We start from the raw sequence: 16,270 nt of genomic DNA, 5'->3' as shown, positions 1-16,270 counted from the left end.
CTGAGGGGGACTCAGGGTCATCAAGGTCCGCGCCCCACTTCCTGAGCCCCTTCTGTCCTTGGGCCCCACCTCCATCTCCTGTGGAGGCTGAGCCACAGGCATGTTTACCCCATACACTGCTCGGCGTGCCAGCATCTGCCACACCGGACACAGGGGGCTCCTGGATGGACGTGGGAGGAAGTGACCAGCAGGCCCACCATGCGACGGTGCCCTCCGCCTGCCTCTCTGTGGTTTTAAAGCTTCTACCCGGAGCGTGCCGCACTTATGCCTGCGAATAAAACCTCCCAGCGTCCTCCGGCTCCTCCTTGAGCTCCCCGGCTTCCGCTCTACTGTTGGCTCTGGCCTCCCACCCTGCCCAGCCCCATGTCTCCTGGCTGCAGAGGTCATGGTGCAGCTCCCGGAAACCTCTAGAAAGTGACCCTGTGCCACGGTCGGGGACACAGCCCCTGCCGGCCAGCCTGGCCCTGGGGAGAAGACCTCGGGATACAGGGTCCCCATCCCATCCTCACCCCTAGCGACAGCAGGGCCCACGGCTCAGGGTGCGCAAGGCCTGGATAACAGCACAGGCGGCTAAGAAGTGGCCCCTGGGCCTTCCTTTCCTGCTCTGCAATTCTGAAGAAATTTAGTGAATGTGAAGTTTACCTTCAGAAGCATAACCTGGGCCTCTGTACAAATTGCAGAGTCCCCCGCAGAGTCCCAGAGCCTCCACCGCCCCAGAGGAGACCCACCTGCAAGCCGGCCACCAGTCAGCTCCTGTCCCAGGAGGGGACCACACAACCCGGCCTCTGGACGGGCAGATGTCAGCACTGTGTCCTCTGTGGCTGTGGGTGCCACCCCATGGCTGGAGCCCTGGGCACCTGGGCTGCTGTATTCAGTCTCTGTCACTCTCCTCACTGCGGGGACAAACCCCGGCAGCCTGGACCTGGAGGTTTCTCTCAGCTCCCAGCCAGAGACTTCAGTCTCAATTCCCAGGCTGAGCCCAGAACCAGCTGGCAGTGGGGCCTGGGCAGCAGAGAGGAGCAGCTCCCACACGGCAGGCAGCAGAGGGGCAGCACCTTCCATACCCCACGTCCAGCCCTGCTGCAGCCCCGATGCTGAGCGCGCAAGGCTTGGCTCTCAGGTTCTGTACCCCTGCAGACCCTCAGAGTGGCTCAGCCACCAGCCCTGCCATGCTCCAGAGGGTCCTGGTAGCCCAGCATTTCTGCCTGTGACCCATGAGAGAACTCCCCCACCACGTCACCCCTCTGTCCTGTCCCTGGGGTTGCCAGGGTCAGCTGAGCTTGCATGGCAAAGGGGGTACTGCCCCCAGGACGAGGCTGACCCCAGCTCTGTGTCCCCAGTAATGCCATGCATTGGTGTACCACCTCTGCCCCATGGAGGCTGGGTGTTTCTGACTTTTGTGCATAAAAGACCACAGGACACAGAGGTGGCTTAAGCCAGGGACACAGGAACAGGGTCCCTTGGGCCAGGAGAGAATTCTGCCCATTATTATTACAAAAGCAGGGCAGTGGAAGCCAGGCATCAGGATGCACACCTGATATCCCAGCACTCTGGGAAACTGAGGCAGGGCAGAAGGTTTGAGCCCAGCCCTACCAACGCACTGACTAGGAAACCCTGTCTCAAAATTTAAAAAAATGAAATGCTCAGGCATGGAGCTGAGTCAGTGCAAAAGGTCCAGGGTTCAAACCCAGTAGTGCAGGAAACGGGAGGTGACCAAGGGGCTGGGAAGGGCCACCAAGGGGGGAGATAGGAGGAAGGTGGGCCGCTGAACCCCAAGCTCTGCAGTGCTGCCCTCTAGGTGGGACTGGATGGGGCTGCATCCAGAGAGTGGACCTGCACCAGCCCTTGGTGACAGTCGTGGCAGTGACCGTGGCCTTTTCAGGGACCGTGGTACAGGACCATCCCCCCACAGTGACCATGATGCTACTTCTTCTCTTCTCTGTCCCTGGGGTGGGAGCCAGAGGCTGAACAGGGAATCTGCAGCATCTACTTGGGAGCAGGTTAGAAATTTCCCAGCAGGACCCCAAAGTTTCACCAGAAGAACTCCATGGCCCGCAAGTCCCACACCTCCAGTGAGCACGCAGGGGAGGAGGTGAGTTCCAGCTGGGAGCCCAGAAGGACATTCACGATCCTGCAGGATGGAAGTGCCAGGCCAGGGTCGGGCTGTGTCCTCTGTGGCTCTGGCAGCCCTGGGCGTGCTGGGCTCGTGGCTACCTTGCTGCCCCCTTCCTCACAGGGCTTGCCCTGGGGCTGTCCATCCTCTCTCCATGAGGACCACTCGACTCCAGCACGGCGTGTCTTGCCTGGGTCCTGGCCTCGAGATGCCCCCCACCCCGTGCTCCACACTGCAGTCTCCTGTCCCTGCCCTCGCCTCTCTGGATAGTGGCCTTGCGCTGGGCCCCGAGGTACTTCTCAGCCTGCTCCAGGTTCCGTCCTCGTGGGTGCGTCCTCCATCCCTGCCTGGGGTTTCCCCGTGTGTCCCCTCCACCTCCCGAATTTGGTGGGCACCAGCACCCATGGGAGGGTGTGGCAGCAGTGTCCACTGTGTGGGTCTGCGCGTGAGCCCTGGGCTCTGCCCTCACCCTGCTGGGTGTGGTCTCTACCTAGGCAGGAGCTGTGTTCTTGCAGCCCTGCCAGTGTGTCTCGGCTCAGCTTGGAAGGGGAGGCTGTCCAGGAAGGGCCACAGTGTGCAAGCAGGGCCTGAGTGAGGACGGGTGTCCACTATCACCCCGGCATCTGCAGGAGACCCTGTGCTGTGTGTTTGGATAGACACAACGGAACACAGTGCCCGCATGCTAGGGCCTCTCTGGACCCTTCACCTGCCTGGCTCCTCCACGCCCCAACCAGGGTAGCAGACGGTGCCTCCCGGCAGAAGGCCCACCACTCTGGGGGCCAGGGGATTTGGTGACCCCAGCTCTTGCTCTTAGGCTCCTGACCCCGGCCCTTCCCAGGTGTAACAGCCACAGACGTCCTCAGACACTGGCCACTGTCCCCTGTGTGGAAGCAATCCCTGGTCAAGACCCCCCACCCCAGCACCTCCAGGGCGAGGGCCGTCCTGTCCTGTGTCACCAGCTGCTGACTCTGGTGCTGTGCTGGTGACAGCAGTCTGTGGTGGGGTCTGGGAGGAGGGTCCATGGGACGGACACTGGGCCAGACAGGGCTGGAGGTAGACACGAAATGAAGTGTGGCCACGGCACTGGGGTCATCTGCACAAGGGGTCTCAGCGCAGGGGAGCCTGCTTGCCCACTGCACTAAGCTCATTTCCAGAAGCCCCCCAAAGGAGAGGCTGGAGCCCAGGGACGTCTGGAGCAGCCCCGCCTCCCAGCCCATGCAGGAGGCTCACTCAGCAGAAGCGCCCTCCCTGGCTAGAGGAGGGGAGCCTGGGACTGCAGCCTGCGCCCACTCAGCTGGCCAGGGGCCAGCGGGCTGTGTGGTCACAGCTGGAGGTCCTCGCAGGGTGGCCAGAGTGGGCCTGTGGGAGCTCTGCATCCTGAAGCCTGGCCAGCCAAGGCGGGGAGGACACAGCAATGGGCAGCCTGGAGTGGGTCAACAGCCAAGAAGCCAGCGGGGCAGGCGGGTGTGGCCCGGGGCCCCAGGGCTCGGTGGGGACATGAGGAATTCCATTGCCAGGGTGCTGCAGGGCCCTTCACCTGTGGCTTGAGGTTCCCGACCCCTCAGCTTGGGGAACAGGAGTGACTGTCACGTAGACCAGGCTCAGTGGCCAGCACGGACCAAGGGCCATCCAACAGGAGATGCACTCACCATCAGGCCCAGGGCCCGGTGCCCGTGCCCACTTAGCCTCTCTGCCAGGTCCTTTAGTCCACCAGGCCTGGGCTCCTAGACCCTCTATCTCAGAACTTGGGCTGGTTTTGCCCCTGGACAAGCAGAGGTCTGCAGCACCACTGGAGGTTCCAGCCGCCGTGCTCCAAGCAAGCAGCCCTGAGCCTCTGCCAGGGGCAAGGCCCCGCCGCCAGGGATTTGCAGGCAGCCAGGGTGCGGCTGACACCATGGTGGGTGTCCCTGCAGGGCGCATCAGCAATGCATGTGCAGGATCTTGTGGGAGGAGCTGCTCCCTGCCCAAGACGGGAGCAGCGGGCCTCTGCTAGGGCGATGGCCCTCTGAATGACCCCTCAACGGCTGTCCCAGTCACTGCTGCTCCAAAGACAGGGACAGGATAGGCAGTGGGGTGGGACAGGAGACTGTTGTGAGCAGGTGAGCCAGCTCTGCTCACGCCCACTGCACCTCCGCCGTCCTCCTGCAGGGAGAACGTGGACACGGGAGTCATGCGCTGCAGGGCCTCGCCCCCACCTGAATGCTCAGAGAGGAAACCGCTCCGGGAGAGGCACCCGCTGCTGGAGCCTGCTGGGCTCCTGCCCCAGCTCCCAAGGCGGGGGATAATGTGTCTGTCCATCTGGCTGTGGGATGTCCCTTCCTCCACAACAGCCACAGGCCCTGCGCCCTCCAGCCTTCCGAGAGGTCGCCGGGCCGCAACCAGGGTTTGTGCCTTGGGGGCCGAGCGGCACTGATGAAACCTCCCCACCCTGGCTGCAGGCCGGCACCATGCCCTGTGCCGGCTGGTGCAGTGACATGTGAGCCACTCTGCCGTCTCCAATGGCCGGAGAAGGCCCTGGGCCCGTGCAGCTTCCATCCCGAGCTCAAAGCTGCTGGGCAGGTGAGGCTAGCTGGGCACAGCGCCGGGTGAGCTGCGGCCTGAGTTTTCTGGTGTCCATGCGGTATGGAATGGGGAGGGAGGGTGACGTAAGCCACTTTCCTTGGAGGCTCGTAGTCCTCGGTCAGGCTGGGACCAGACTGCGTGCAGAAACACTTTGGGAGCCGAGGGACCCCAGAGGCAGGGCTGGCCCTGTGGATAACAGGGGCTGAGGGGCAGCTCTGCAGGACAGAGCCAGGGCATGGTGGGACTACACAGGTCTCTCTGTGCCTGCATCCCCAGCAGGTGCAGGGGAAGGCCACATTGGGAAGCTTGGCCCCGTCCCTGGCACTGACCTGACCTGGCCTCGCCATTTGCCTTTTGGGAGACCTGAGGTTACCTGAGGCCTGGGACCCCTGGTCAGCAGAACAGGACCCGGAAGGCACTGTCCCCTGTGAAAACCAACAGCCTGAACCACCCCGCTGCCGAGCGAGGTTGCCAAGGCTGCGTCCATGTAGGTGTGGGATGCCCACTGGCCAGGGCTCCCACGTGCTCCGGTCTCTGGGGTGGTGACCACTTAGCTGCACGGGGTCCATGAAGCACAGCGGCTGTGCGGAGCAGGTGGGTGGCTCCCCGGGGGACCTCAGGAGACACACACAGCAGGGCTGCAGCTGGACAGTCCTTTCCCACAGCACGAGCAAGGGTGCTGGCCCCTGCCACCGCGAGGAGCCCTCAGCAGGCCCTGGGGTCACGGCCCGGGCCATCAAATGCAGCACCCTGGGCTACCTCACTGTGTGTGTGGGAGGGCAGGGGCCTCGGAGGCTGTGGGCAGGGCAGGCATCGGTGGGCACTAGCCAGAGTCCTGCTTCGGTCCAAACAGCACGGCTGTGACCCTGAGAGTCCCAGCAGGTCCTGATCCAGGCTGTGGAACTCGGGGTGCTGGCTGGGGAACCTGGGGCATCTTGTACTCTGTTCTCGTCCCCTCTGCTACTTGGCAGCTTTGCCAAACAGTGCTACTGTCCTGTCATGAAGCAGGGAGCACAGCATGTCCTGCTTCACAGAAGACTAACACAGGAACAGACCTGAGGCTGGCAGTGAGGCTCCCCAGGTACCCCCAGGCCAAGAGGCAGGCTCTGCAGGGCAGCGAGACCTGGGCTGGGCGTGCACCCCGGAGGGCGCCCTCAGCACAGGGTGCCAGCAGGGCAGGGGCCGTCAGCTGGGGAGCAGTGCGGCCACACGGCCTCTGGGACTTGCCGCTGTTCCCTGGTTGGGCAGAAAGGCCTGCCCAGTGGCCGGGTGGTGCAGGGCCTCCGCTTGGCTCGGCTCGGTCACTGTGTTCAGCACTCTTCCTGTGACTGTTTTCATTGTCTTCACCCCTAGACCCTGGACACTTCCTGATCCTGAAGATAGGACAGTGACCACCTGCCCAAGCAGCCTGTGATCTGAAGATGCCCACAGCGTGGCCAGCAGGCGGCGCTGAGCAGGGCCCCTCAAAGCACGGTGGCATTGATGACCTACAGCAGGTAGACAGCCCAGGACAGGCAAGAGAGAGGCACAGGTCACTGGGCCAGGTGTGGTGCCCCAGGTGAAGGTGAACCCAGACCCGCCCTGCCCACCACGGCTAATGACATGGGGACCCCTGCCCAGGGCCTGTGGTGAGGCACGGGGAGACCACTGGTGACACCGGAGGACAGCGAGTGTCACAATTTATCAGGATGCACGGTGCCAATTTCCCACCCTGGCCACCGCCTGTGGGGCAGTGCGGATCCTGGCTCAGCTCATCTGGCTGCCAGCAGGGCCCATCCATCATCCTGTGGCTGCCCGGATCTGATGGCCTCAGATAAAAGCCAGCAGGGACAGGTCCTGTAATCCATCATCATCCGCCTGAGTCCTCCTGGCAGCCTGGACAGCGAAGATCCAGTACGACTCCTGGGGACCAGGGGGAGGTAGGTGCCCACCGCAGTCCCCATGCCTCTGCTGGCCAACATCCTGCCCAGTGCCAGGCTGTGGCCCCCACGCATTCCTCGGTTCCCATTAGCAGTTGACTGCCCGTGTGACCTGCCACCAGCACCTTCCCACAGGTATTGTGCCTGCCTCCTGCTGGACAGCGGCCGGGGCACCAGCCAGCAAGGTGGTGGAGGGGTACAGCGTGGGAAGGCGGGAAGGCGGGTAGGGGAGCTGCAGCCATTCTGTGCCGGGTGCTTCAGCGAAGGAAGCAGTGAGCACTGTCATCGGCAGAGTGGGGTAGGACTGAGGTGATGGGATGGGAACACACCAGTGGGCAGAAGGGCATCGCGCAGCCAGAGGGTGCGTCCTCACGGCTAGTGCATGCAGGCGGTGATGGTCTGGGTGGGCACTGGGGACGGGCCCATAGGGACGGGGCACAGCTCCCACGGGAGCGCGGAGTGGAGGAGGGAGGACGGCGCCTGGGTCAGGCGTCCCTGCGAGCCGCTGCGGGTCTCTGAGTCCTCAGCAGTGCCGCTATTTTCCACTAGCACTGGATTTGTCTCCTCGTGCTTTTCTATACTTTTACGACTCATTCAGCGATAATTTTTCACAATTCCACCACTGGACCACTGCTGACATGCAGAGAAATGCAGAACATTCTAGACGCTGATTTTCACACCCCAAACCTTGCCGAGGTCTCTCGACGTGTCCTGTGACTTCGGGGTTAGTTTACATGCCGTCTTTGGAAGCTATGTGGCATTTTCTAGAATCATCTGCACATGCTGCCTCCTGTCTCTTCCTCCCCAGGATTTGTCCTCTCTTCCTGAGCCAGACGCCCGCACTGAGGGGAAGAGCTCCCGCCTGCCACTCTGTGCTGCAGGTTCGGGGCCCTGGACTTCCGGTCTGTCCTTCCTGACATCCTATGCAGAGGCTGAATCTTGTCAAATGCTGCCCTGCCCGTGCTGTGACACACTGACCTGTCAACATGCTATCACCCCCAGAGGTGCCTGCAGATCACAGCAAGGTGATCGTGATGAAAATCCAGCAGGGCGGACCCTGCACTACTTAATTATGATCATTACTGGTGATGCTCGGGAGGACTGAACACCTGTGCACCTCTCCCACTGGACACAGCCCACTGGACAATGGGGTCTGGGTGCTGTGGGACCTGGTGTGCGGACGGACACTCCAGTCTGAATTTCCTGTAAGATCACTATGATTTCCGAGCTCAGCCTTCGAGGCTGATGAGCTGCCAACCCCTGAAAGAGGAGGAGGTGTCCTGCTTGCCCACATTTCCTGGTGGTTTGTGGACCAAAGGGATGACTTCATCCTGGGCATGTCCCGCCGTGCTAGCTCATTTCCGGTCACTGCTCGGACGTGGGCAGTCTGCTGTTGGACCTCGAACTGGCTTTTGGTTCTGAGCTCCTGCCTCTTAGCGGTGGAAGCCCCGTGGGGGCTATTCGGAAGTCGCCAGCTCACTGCTGAATCTGTCGGGCGCCTGCTGAAGCCGGTGTGGGCTGACTCCACATAGGCTGCCGGACAGCGGGCCCTATGCTGCTGCCCGAGGTCTTCCGTGCTGGGTCCTTGCACGCAGGATTAGCACTGCTTGCTGGACACCGTTTGCCAAACTGCTCATGGATGTAGTCAGGTATCATCTCCCTCCTGCAGGGATCAGTGCATCAGTGCTGTCTTCCACCGGGCAGCGAGGGACATGGTCAGTCCGGGACTATGACAGCTGATGTGAGCTGAGGGGCAGCCCTGAGGCACCCTGCACGGGTGCTTCCAGAACCTAGCTCACAGCGCAGAGGCCGGTGGGCCTGCCTGCCCCATCCTGGGCTGTAGGGCTGTGGGTGGCACCCCGCTGCCCCTGCTGGGCTGCACACCAGATACCTGACGCTATGGCCTCACGCGGCTCCCACTCCTGCTGCTCCTCTTCGGCTGCCTGTCAGCAGCACAGCCCTGGCCAGCTCCTGTCCTTGGGGTGCTTCTAACACCCTTAAAACTGAGGGGCACCAGCCGAAGTGCTGATGCCCAGGTCCACATGTGAAGTGCCGCCCTCTGCGGCAGCCATGTCCTCCCCGCCCCGCTTCCATCAGCTGTGATGGCTCTGGTGTGAGCCTGCTCCGGTCTCCACACCGACCGCCTGGCCTGTGGTGACCTTAGGCTGCAGGGCCAGGCCTGCCACTTTCCGCCCTCGCTGGCTGGGTGCCCAGGGACCCGCTGGGCATCACCAGGCCTTGGTGCCAGTGCCCTCAGCAGACCCCATAGCCATTACTGATCTGGTGGAACCCCAAATCCCCACAGCAATGGCTGGGCAATACCCCAAAACTCGGGCAGCCCGTTGGTTTCTTCCCACACCTCCTTTGCCCAGCTCCTGCCCTGGCAGCTTCCAGGGTGCCCTGCCGCCCGCGGGTCCTTGTGGCAGGCCCCCGAAAGCCCCCTCTTGGCTGAGGGCGAGGCACCTACCAAACCTTCTCCATGCCTGGGTTCTTCCGGCTCGGGTGGTATCTTTGGAGGAAAGGAAACTCGGTCTCCACCTGCGTCTGGCTGATGGTGTCGTCGCCCGTGCCAGGTCAGAGCACTCCCGCCAGGCTCGGCTCCACGCAGGGCTTCTGCAGCCCCGTCACGGGATTGTGTCCCTGAACCTCGACCCCAACGCCCTCCTGATGGGTGCTGCCTCGGGCTCTCCTCCTGCTCCACCCTCACCGCACCCCGCCCGCCTTCCAGAGGCACCAGAGCTCCGTACTGCCCTGCAGCCTTGCCCTGGTTCAGCCCAGGACCCGCAAGGGTGCTGCCACGGCAGTTCCGCTGGGCCCTCCCGGGACTGCATGGCACCGCCACCCCACCCCAGGGACTCTCAACTCCTGACCCAGCCACGCCCCTCCATTTCTCAGCTTCTCTTTTCTCAACGTGCACCCCAGATGTCTTCTGCAGATCTGTCCCCACACCTGAGGTTCCTAGAGTCCATGACCAATGGCATTTATAAATGATGGGGCTGGGTGCTGGGCTCACAGCCAGCGCCCGCCAGTGTGCGCGGACGCCCCGGGGCAGCGGCAGGCTTCCTTCCAGAACACCCGCCGCACCTGCAAATGCCGAGTCTCCCCGCCCTCCAGGCTGCCCGTTTGCCGCCTTGCCGCAGCAGCCTGCAGGCGGGTACTGCTGGGCCTCCCGCCTGCCACCTCTCAGCACGGGAACGGAAGCTGGGCTGCTGCACCCTGGCACTCGGGGGAAGAGCCTCCTCCTCCTCGCTTGCTAACAGGTCTCTTAATCCTGCATAGGTGGATTTTACAAATTACTGTTCGCATCTCTTGGGAGACCTATACGGTCTGGTTAATGCGGCGAGGTTCGCTGACTGATTCCTTCAGGGCTACATCAATCTTGTGTTCCTGGGCCCAACCCAACCCAGTCGTGTGATCACTTAGTACTGTGACGGCGAACCTTTTAGAGATTGAGTGCCCAAACTGCAACCCCAACCTCACTTCTTTATCACAGAGAGCCAACATTTCAATTAAACCCAAACGCTCAGCTGCTGGGACCATGCTGGCACAACTTGGCTTGAGTGCTGGGTGCCCACCGTGGCACAGGTGTGCCACTGCTGTCACCTTCTCTCCTTGCTCTTCACCCTGCCTGCCCCCCGAAATGTCCTGCCAGGCTGTGGGGGAAACGAGCTGTGCTCTGCAGGGGCTTGTGAAAGCCGCTGGCCATCCTCCCCTATGCGTTTGGAAGCACTTACCAGGGCGGGGCTGGCTCATCTCTCCGAGACAAGAAGACAGGCGCTAGGATGGTCCACTGCTCCCTGAAGCCGGCCGTGGGGACGCCTTTTCCCCTGGCCCCCTCCAGCCCAGCACTGGCGTGGGCTCGGCCACAGCGCGTCTGCCACTGCAATCCGCCTGCTCCCTCCCGGACTGGCTGTGCTGTGGCTCTGGCCGCTGAGTTAACCTTTCCAAAGAGCCAACTCGGGTCCTCCCAGATGTTCCTGAGCAGTCTCTGTGCTCCGAGGTGGGTAGCGTTGGACGCGAGCGAATGAGGGCGTGTGACGGGTGTGATGCCGGGACAGGTGTGGGTGCCGGGGCCAGCCGGGGCTGGGTGGCACCTGTCAGAGGCGCACCGCCTGGCCGGGATGAGCAGGGAGGGAAGGTGGCGTGCCGTCTTCTGCCTGGTTCTCCCTGCCCGGCCCCTCTCCTCGGAGCCCGCCGCCCACGGACCTCTGGGAGCTGCGTGGGCTGAAATCCTCTGCCTTGCACTGCGGATGTTGGGAGAGAAGCACCTAAGACAGCTTCTGTGGGTCACGTTTACTCTCCGTTTGTTCTGTTTCATTTCTGCTTGCATTTATATTTTTCTCTAAGCACTCGACGTAACCCACTATTTTTGATACGTAGATTTGTCATTTGATTAAAAATACCTTCAGGTGTCAGTTGTATTTTTTATTTGACGTATGCATTCAGAGTGTGTAAGTTTCTAGACACCCAGCGATCTACTCTTTCGTCAGTTTCCCTGAACCCCCTTAGGCGGAGGGCTTCAGGCCACACGAGTGTCCCGCGTGGCTGGGGAGCCGCGCTCCGGGGACTGGGGGGCCCTTGGTGACCACCAGAGGAGCCCTGGGGCCGCGCCGCAGGTGTCACTCAGTCTTAACACCTGGTGCTGTGCGCCTTTGTCTCCGGGGCAGCAAGAGCTGCCCGGCCGGCCGCCTCTCTCCTGGACCGTCCCTCTCTCCTGTTCCATTTTCCACAGCGGCTTGGCCTACCTCAGTTTCTACTCTCCGATGCCCGCTTCGTGCCCCAAGGACTCCTGGGTCTGTGTTCTCCCTGCAAATTCCTGCTTCCCCTACAGGAAATGTCTTCAGCAAGTAAACACTTAACTTGTTTCTTCAAACATCACTCAATTTCTTTAAGAACCGAGATATCATTTCTTTTTTTGTTCTTCTTTGATCTTTTTTTATTCCGTTCTGTTCTTTTTTTTGTTTTTTGGTGTTATTTTTTGGTACCAGGGATCGAATCTCCAGCTCCGACCTCCTTTTTTTATATAGGACAACTTTTTTTTTTTTTTTTATTTGAAAGTGGATAAACAATGAGTGATGAACATCGGTAAAAACAGAACAGGGGCTGGGGACAGCTCAGCGTTATAAACGCCTGCCTGGCAAGCTCAAGATTGTGAGTTTGATCCCCAAAAAATAAAAAACAAAAACAGCAGGAAACTCACGCTAGTCACTATACTGCATACTGTCAGCCTCTAAACAGCTGCTCAGACTACGAGCCTTAGGTCTGCAAAGTCAATCAAACAACACAAGCACTGAGTTCTTACTTTAATTCAGTGGCTGATCTCCGCCTGCCTTCTGCTGGTTGCTCGAGGGGGCAGGGGCAGGGTGGTGCTTCTTGATTTTTCCCACCTGGCTGCAGGCCCCCGAGGTCATCTCTATACTGAACGCTCACCTTCTTAAGCCAACACCCCAATAGGTGGGGCAGGGCAGAGGCACAGTGATTCCAGCGGCCACTCTGAATGCCCCAGAAAAAGTGATGAGCACCTCTGCCATCCACGAAGCCCCACAGATGCAACTGCCAAACAGTGTGGGCAGAGGCGGGCCAGTGCTGATGGCCCCGTGTGTTTCAAACCATCTCTCGCCCGGCCATGCAGCCGCCTCCCTGCTGTGGGATGCCGTGAGGCTGAGGCCCTGCTGGACCAGACTCCCCTATGAGAACCCTGCCCTGCTCCTCCCGGACCGCACGAACCCAGCTTTGTGCTCCAGTGCCCCCTCAACCCTGAGGCAGTGACTGTCCCCAGAGGGGCCCGAGCAGTGACCCCTGAACACTGTGGCCCAGGAGCAGGGGTACCCCAGACAAAACGTCTCTCAAGACAAAACAGCACAGAGGCGGTCGTGGTCATAAATACAGTTTATTTCATTAGAAATGCATAATTACAGTGTGCGGGGCGTGTCCCCTAGAAAAGTAGGTGAGCAATATTTCCGTCAAAATCATCAGCTTTCTCTCGCAAACACCTGCTTTCATGACACTGAACAGAGCACAACAGCAAAAGGCTTCTGCTACTCCAGTTTTTTTTTCGGTTTTCTTTTTTGTTACAAACACCATAGCAAATTAAAAAAAGCTGTTTAAACAAAATATTGTAGTTCTTGATTTGAGTGTACTTTATACGCTCCGCGCCGATTCCCCTGAAGACGCTGTCGGCGTGGCTCAGACCGAAGGGCTCTCCCTGCAGGGGCGGCAGGGACGCGGTCCCGGTGGTGGAGGCGGCTTTCAGACGCATGGCAGCAGGATCTGCACAGCTGCCCCCAGCCGGCTTTGAGAGCTGGGCACGTGGAGACCAGGTTGTCAACTGGGCCCGCTGGCACGGCACAGTCCTGGGGCGCGGCCACCCTGCCTCATTGGATCTGGATGGCCCCGTGCTCCAGCTGCATCTCGGGCTGCAGGGTGGGCTGCAGGGTCTCAGCTGTCTGCAAGAGCGGACACCGGAGGGCCTTTCTGGAGAAACCAGCCCCAGTGCACCTCCAGGCCACTGCCTGCTCCAAGCGGCCAAGTGGAACACACATGTACGCACAAGCACACACACACGTGCCCGCGCACACACACACACACACACACACACACACACACACACACACACACACACACAGAGGCGTGTGGGCGGCTCTGAGGACCTCTGGGCTCAGGAGTAAGTGCCCCCCACACGCCCACAGTGCTTGGCCAGGGCTCAGTCTCGGCTGGCTACATCCTACCCCTCAGTGCTGCCGACCCTTACCTCACCCAGGGTGGGTCAGGGAGGACGCAGGACGGGCTGACCTCACGTGCTCAACCCCCACCCTGACCCAGACGCTGCCACCCTGCAACACTGCCCCGGGTCATAGATAAGCACTTCAGGACCTGCTGCCTGCCTGTCGCCCTTGCAGACCTGGGTGTGGCCAGTGACTTGCAGACACTGGAAAGACATGGTCATAGCGTCCTTCAAGGACCAGTGAAAGGAGCGTGACTGGTCCTGTACACAGCCAGCCACGGTGTCCACACAGGAAGAGGCGGGAGAGGCCAGGGAGCCACCAAAGCACAAGTCCCAGAGAGGGCTGGGCCCAACAACCCCAAACACTAAGCCACACTTCCGTCTGCCCGAGGACACCCACGTACCACCTCCTCACATAGAGGGAGGTACTGGCAGGATAGGAGAGAGGTCAAGCTCTGAGCCACCACAGCCTGGGCTCACAAGCTCCAGGACCACCCACTCTGGCACCTGGTCAGCTGGGGATCTCAGGCCGCCTCCTCAGCAGCATCCTGAGGGGCTCCTGCCTTCCCCAGGCTTGGGAGCACACCCCGCACGGAGCCTTAGCAGCAAGTCTGGGGCTTCCGTCCCGTACCCCTGGCCAGTGGCTGAGAGATGCAGGTGATCAGTGTGGGCCACAAAGAGGCTTGGAGTAGACGCAACCACAGCTAGAATGTGCCAGGGGGCAGGGCAAGCCGCGGGCAGAGCTGGGCATGGCCCAAGCTGGCTGCACTTTGGAAGGTGGAGAGGCCACTTGCCCATTTGGCTCCTGTGCCACAGGAAGCTGCCATGCTCCAGCAAGGCCAGAGCTGCGCCCAGCCTGTCCGGCAGGCTTCCCTACACAGCTCAAGGCACAGGTAACCACGCCTGGCCCTCCCAGGATGGACTTGGCAGCCACCCCTGCAGCAACCAGAAGCACCGTAACTCTAGAATCTGTCATTCCACACATGTGGGCCAGCAGTCGCCCAGTGTCCCAGAACCAGGGTGCACCCCACACCTCAGAAGCCAGGCCAGAGGTGTGTGGGAAGCCAGCGCTGCTTGCTCGGGCTGGGCTGTGCTGAGCAGGCTCCTGACACACGGGAAGGCTGAGCTCCCGGAGCTCCGAGGAGGCTGCCATCCGCTGGCTGGAGCTGTGCACGGAAGGTGCTGGGCCTGCCCGGGTGGGGTCCTAGCCTCCTGCATTGCCATCACTGCTGGCACACATCCCTGTCAACACCTGTCCCTGCCTGAGGCCAGGCATGGATCCAGCTCCTCACCTCCACGTTTTCAGAGCTTGCAAGGACAGAATCCCCAAACATGCGCCCGGCTTCTGTGTTGATGCCTCCCCCAGGAGGAAGCCAGAGTGGGAAGTCGGGAGCTGCGGGCACAGAGGTGCAGTAGGCAGCCTTGCCAGGTGGCTGGGGACTCACCTGTGCAGTGGCTGTGTGCTCACTCACAGGCGCCAGCTGGACGTACTGCACCTGGATGTCACTGCCCTGGAGAGATGACCCGTCCACACCAGCTGCAGCAGGGTCCGAGGAGGCCACGGCGATCAGCTGGGCTCCCTGCAGCACCTAGAGGGACAAAGCCAGCAGTTGGCACAGCGTGGGCCGAGGGCCGCCAGACACAGCCCTCTCCCGAGCAGCCCACAGGGGCCTGGTAAGAGAGACGTTCTTGTTGGTATTCATTGCCCACTCTGGTACGCCCACTTTCACAGAATTAGCGGTCACAGGCTGTAGAAGGACACACACCAGAGGCAAGCTTCTGGCGTTGGACATAACTGCACAACAAGTCCTGCTGAGCTACAGCTCGAGACGCTGAGAGGCCATGAGTGAGCACAAAAAGGAAGGAGGGAGGAAGGGACCAGAAAGGAAGCAGCGGGCCAGACAGACCGCAGGCCAGCAGTGGGAGGGAGGGGGCACCGCGGGCCTCGGTCAGCGGGCTCGGCCCCGGTGGGCACCCTCTGCGCCTCTCTTGGGCGGGCAGATGGAAGCCTCGCTTTCGTGGTCCATCTGGCCTGCGAGCCTCTGGGCTCTGTGCCTCCCACCACCCAGGTCAGAATGACCTCTGCTTTGGGGCCAGCGCAACTCGGCCACATGTAACACCCACACGCTAGGTGGGGCACTGGTCTGAAACAACTACCCAGGATAAGCAGGGCCGTGGAGTGAGCCGCCGCCACAGCATCAAGGGAAGGTCCGCGTCTCAGCTCAGGCCAGGCTTGGGAGCAAGACAGACAGACCTCACGTGGCCGCAGATGCCAGCAAGCGCTCTCTCGGCCAAGGACAGCAGGACCGGCACCACCGGGGAGCAGCAGCTGGCTGGGGGCACGGTCTCCACCCTGCCAGAACCTTCCCTTTGTCCTGCCTTCCCTGGAAAGTGCACAGTGGGGCCTCTGGATGGGCTGGGAGTGACCCGAGGGCCAGGCCACTGCCCTTGAGGCCACCTGGGGCTCAGAACAGGGTGGGCAGCCAGGCAGGCAGGACTGGGCCTCTCTCTGAGACGAGCCGCCAGTCGCAGGCCTGTCTGCCGGGAGCCATGGGGACTTTTCAGAGGACCCCGGCAGTCACATGCAGCAGGCCCGGGGCAGAGCCTGTAGGCATCTATAGTGGAGGCCACAGCTGGCACAGGCCTCGAAAACCCAGAGCCACTGTGCTGGCGAGCTGGCTTCTGAACAACATTTGTGTGTCCCATCACACGGAGCACACGCACTACTTCGGAGAAGCTTGCGTCCACACAAAGTGTACCCTGACCTAAACTGCTTGTCCGGGCCTGCAAACTCGGGGGAAACTGCTTCTGACAGGATCCTGGACGGCTACGAACACCTTTCCGCACTTTTAAGTGTCAAAGGAAATCAAGAGAAGGTTCCATGACAGACCTGACTAGGTGGTTGGGCTGTGGTGTCCCCACCGAAACCCTCACTGGGATGTGGCTGCTGTG

At 61.2% G+C, this 16,270-nt stretch overlaps 1 protein-coding gene across 17 annotated transcripts in view; it reads right to left on the bottom strand.

The window, feature by feature from the left end:
• Positions 1-12,468: 12,468 nt before the first annotated feature.
• Positions 12,469-16,270, bottom strand: part of Banp (BTG3 associated nuclear protein) — a 69,104-nt gene continuing 65,302 nt past the window's right edge. For all 17 annotated transcript variants that reach the window (XM_063247793.1, XM_063247785.1, XM_063247790.1 and 14 more), the window contains 2 exons: positions 14,764-14,907; positions 12,469-13,040 (listed from right to left, as the gene is read on the bottom strand). In XM_063247793.1, coding sequence (XP_063103863.1) covers positions 12,969-13,040; positions 14,764-14,907 — 216 coding nt within the window. In that variant the 3' untranslated portion in view covers positions 12,469-12,968. The remainder of the gene's footprint in view (positions 13,041-14,763; positions 14,908-16,270) is intronic.

The sequence above is a fragment of the Cavia porcellus genome, unplaced genomic scaffold, assembly GCF_034190915.1.
Source record: "Cavia porcellus strain 051 isolate PalLab524CR breed Dunkin Hartley unplaced genomic scaffold, mCavPor4.1 scaffold_4, whole genome shotgun sequence".
In the NCBI taxonomy this organism is placed as follows: domain Eukaryota; kingdom Metazoa; phylum Chordata; class Mammalia; order Rodentia; family Caviidae; genus Cavia; species Cavia porcellus.
The sequence above is the reverse complement of the archived record's forward strand: the minus strand, read 5'-3'. Positions and strand labels throughout refer to the sequence as shown.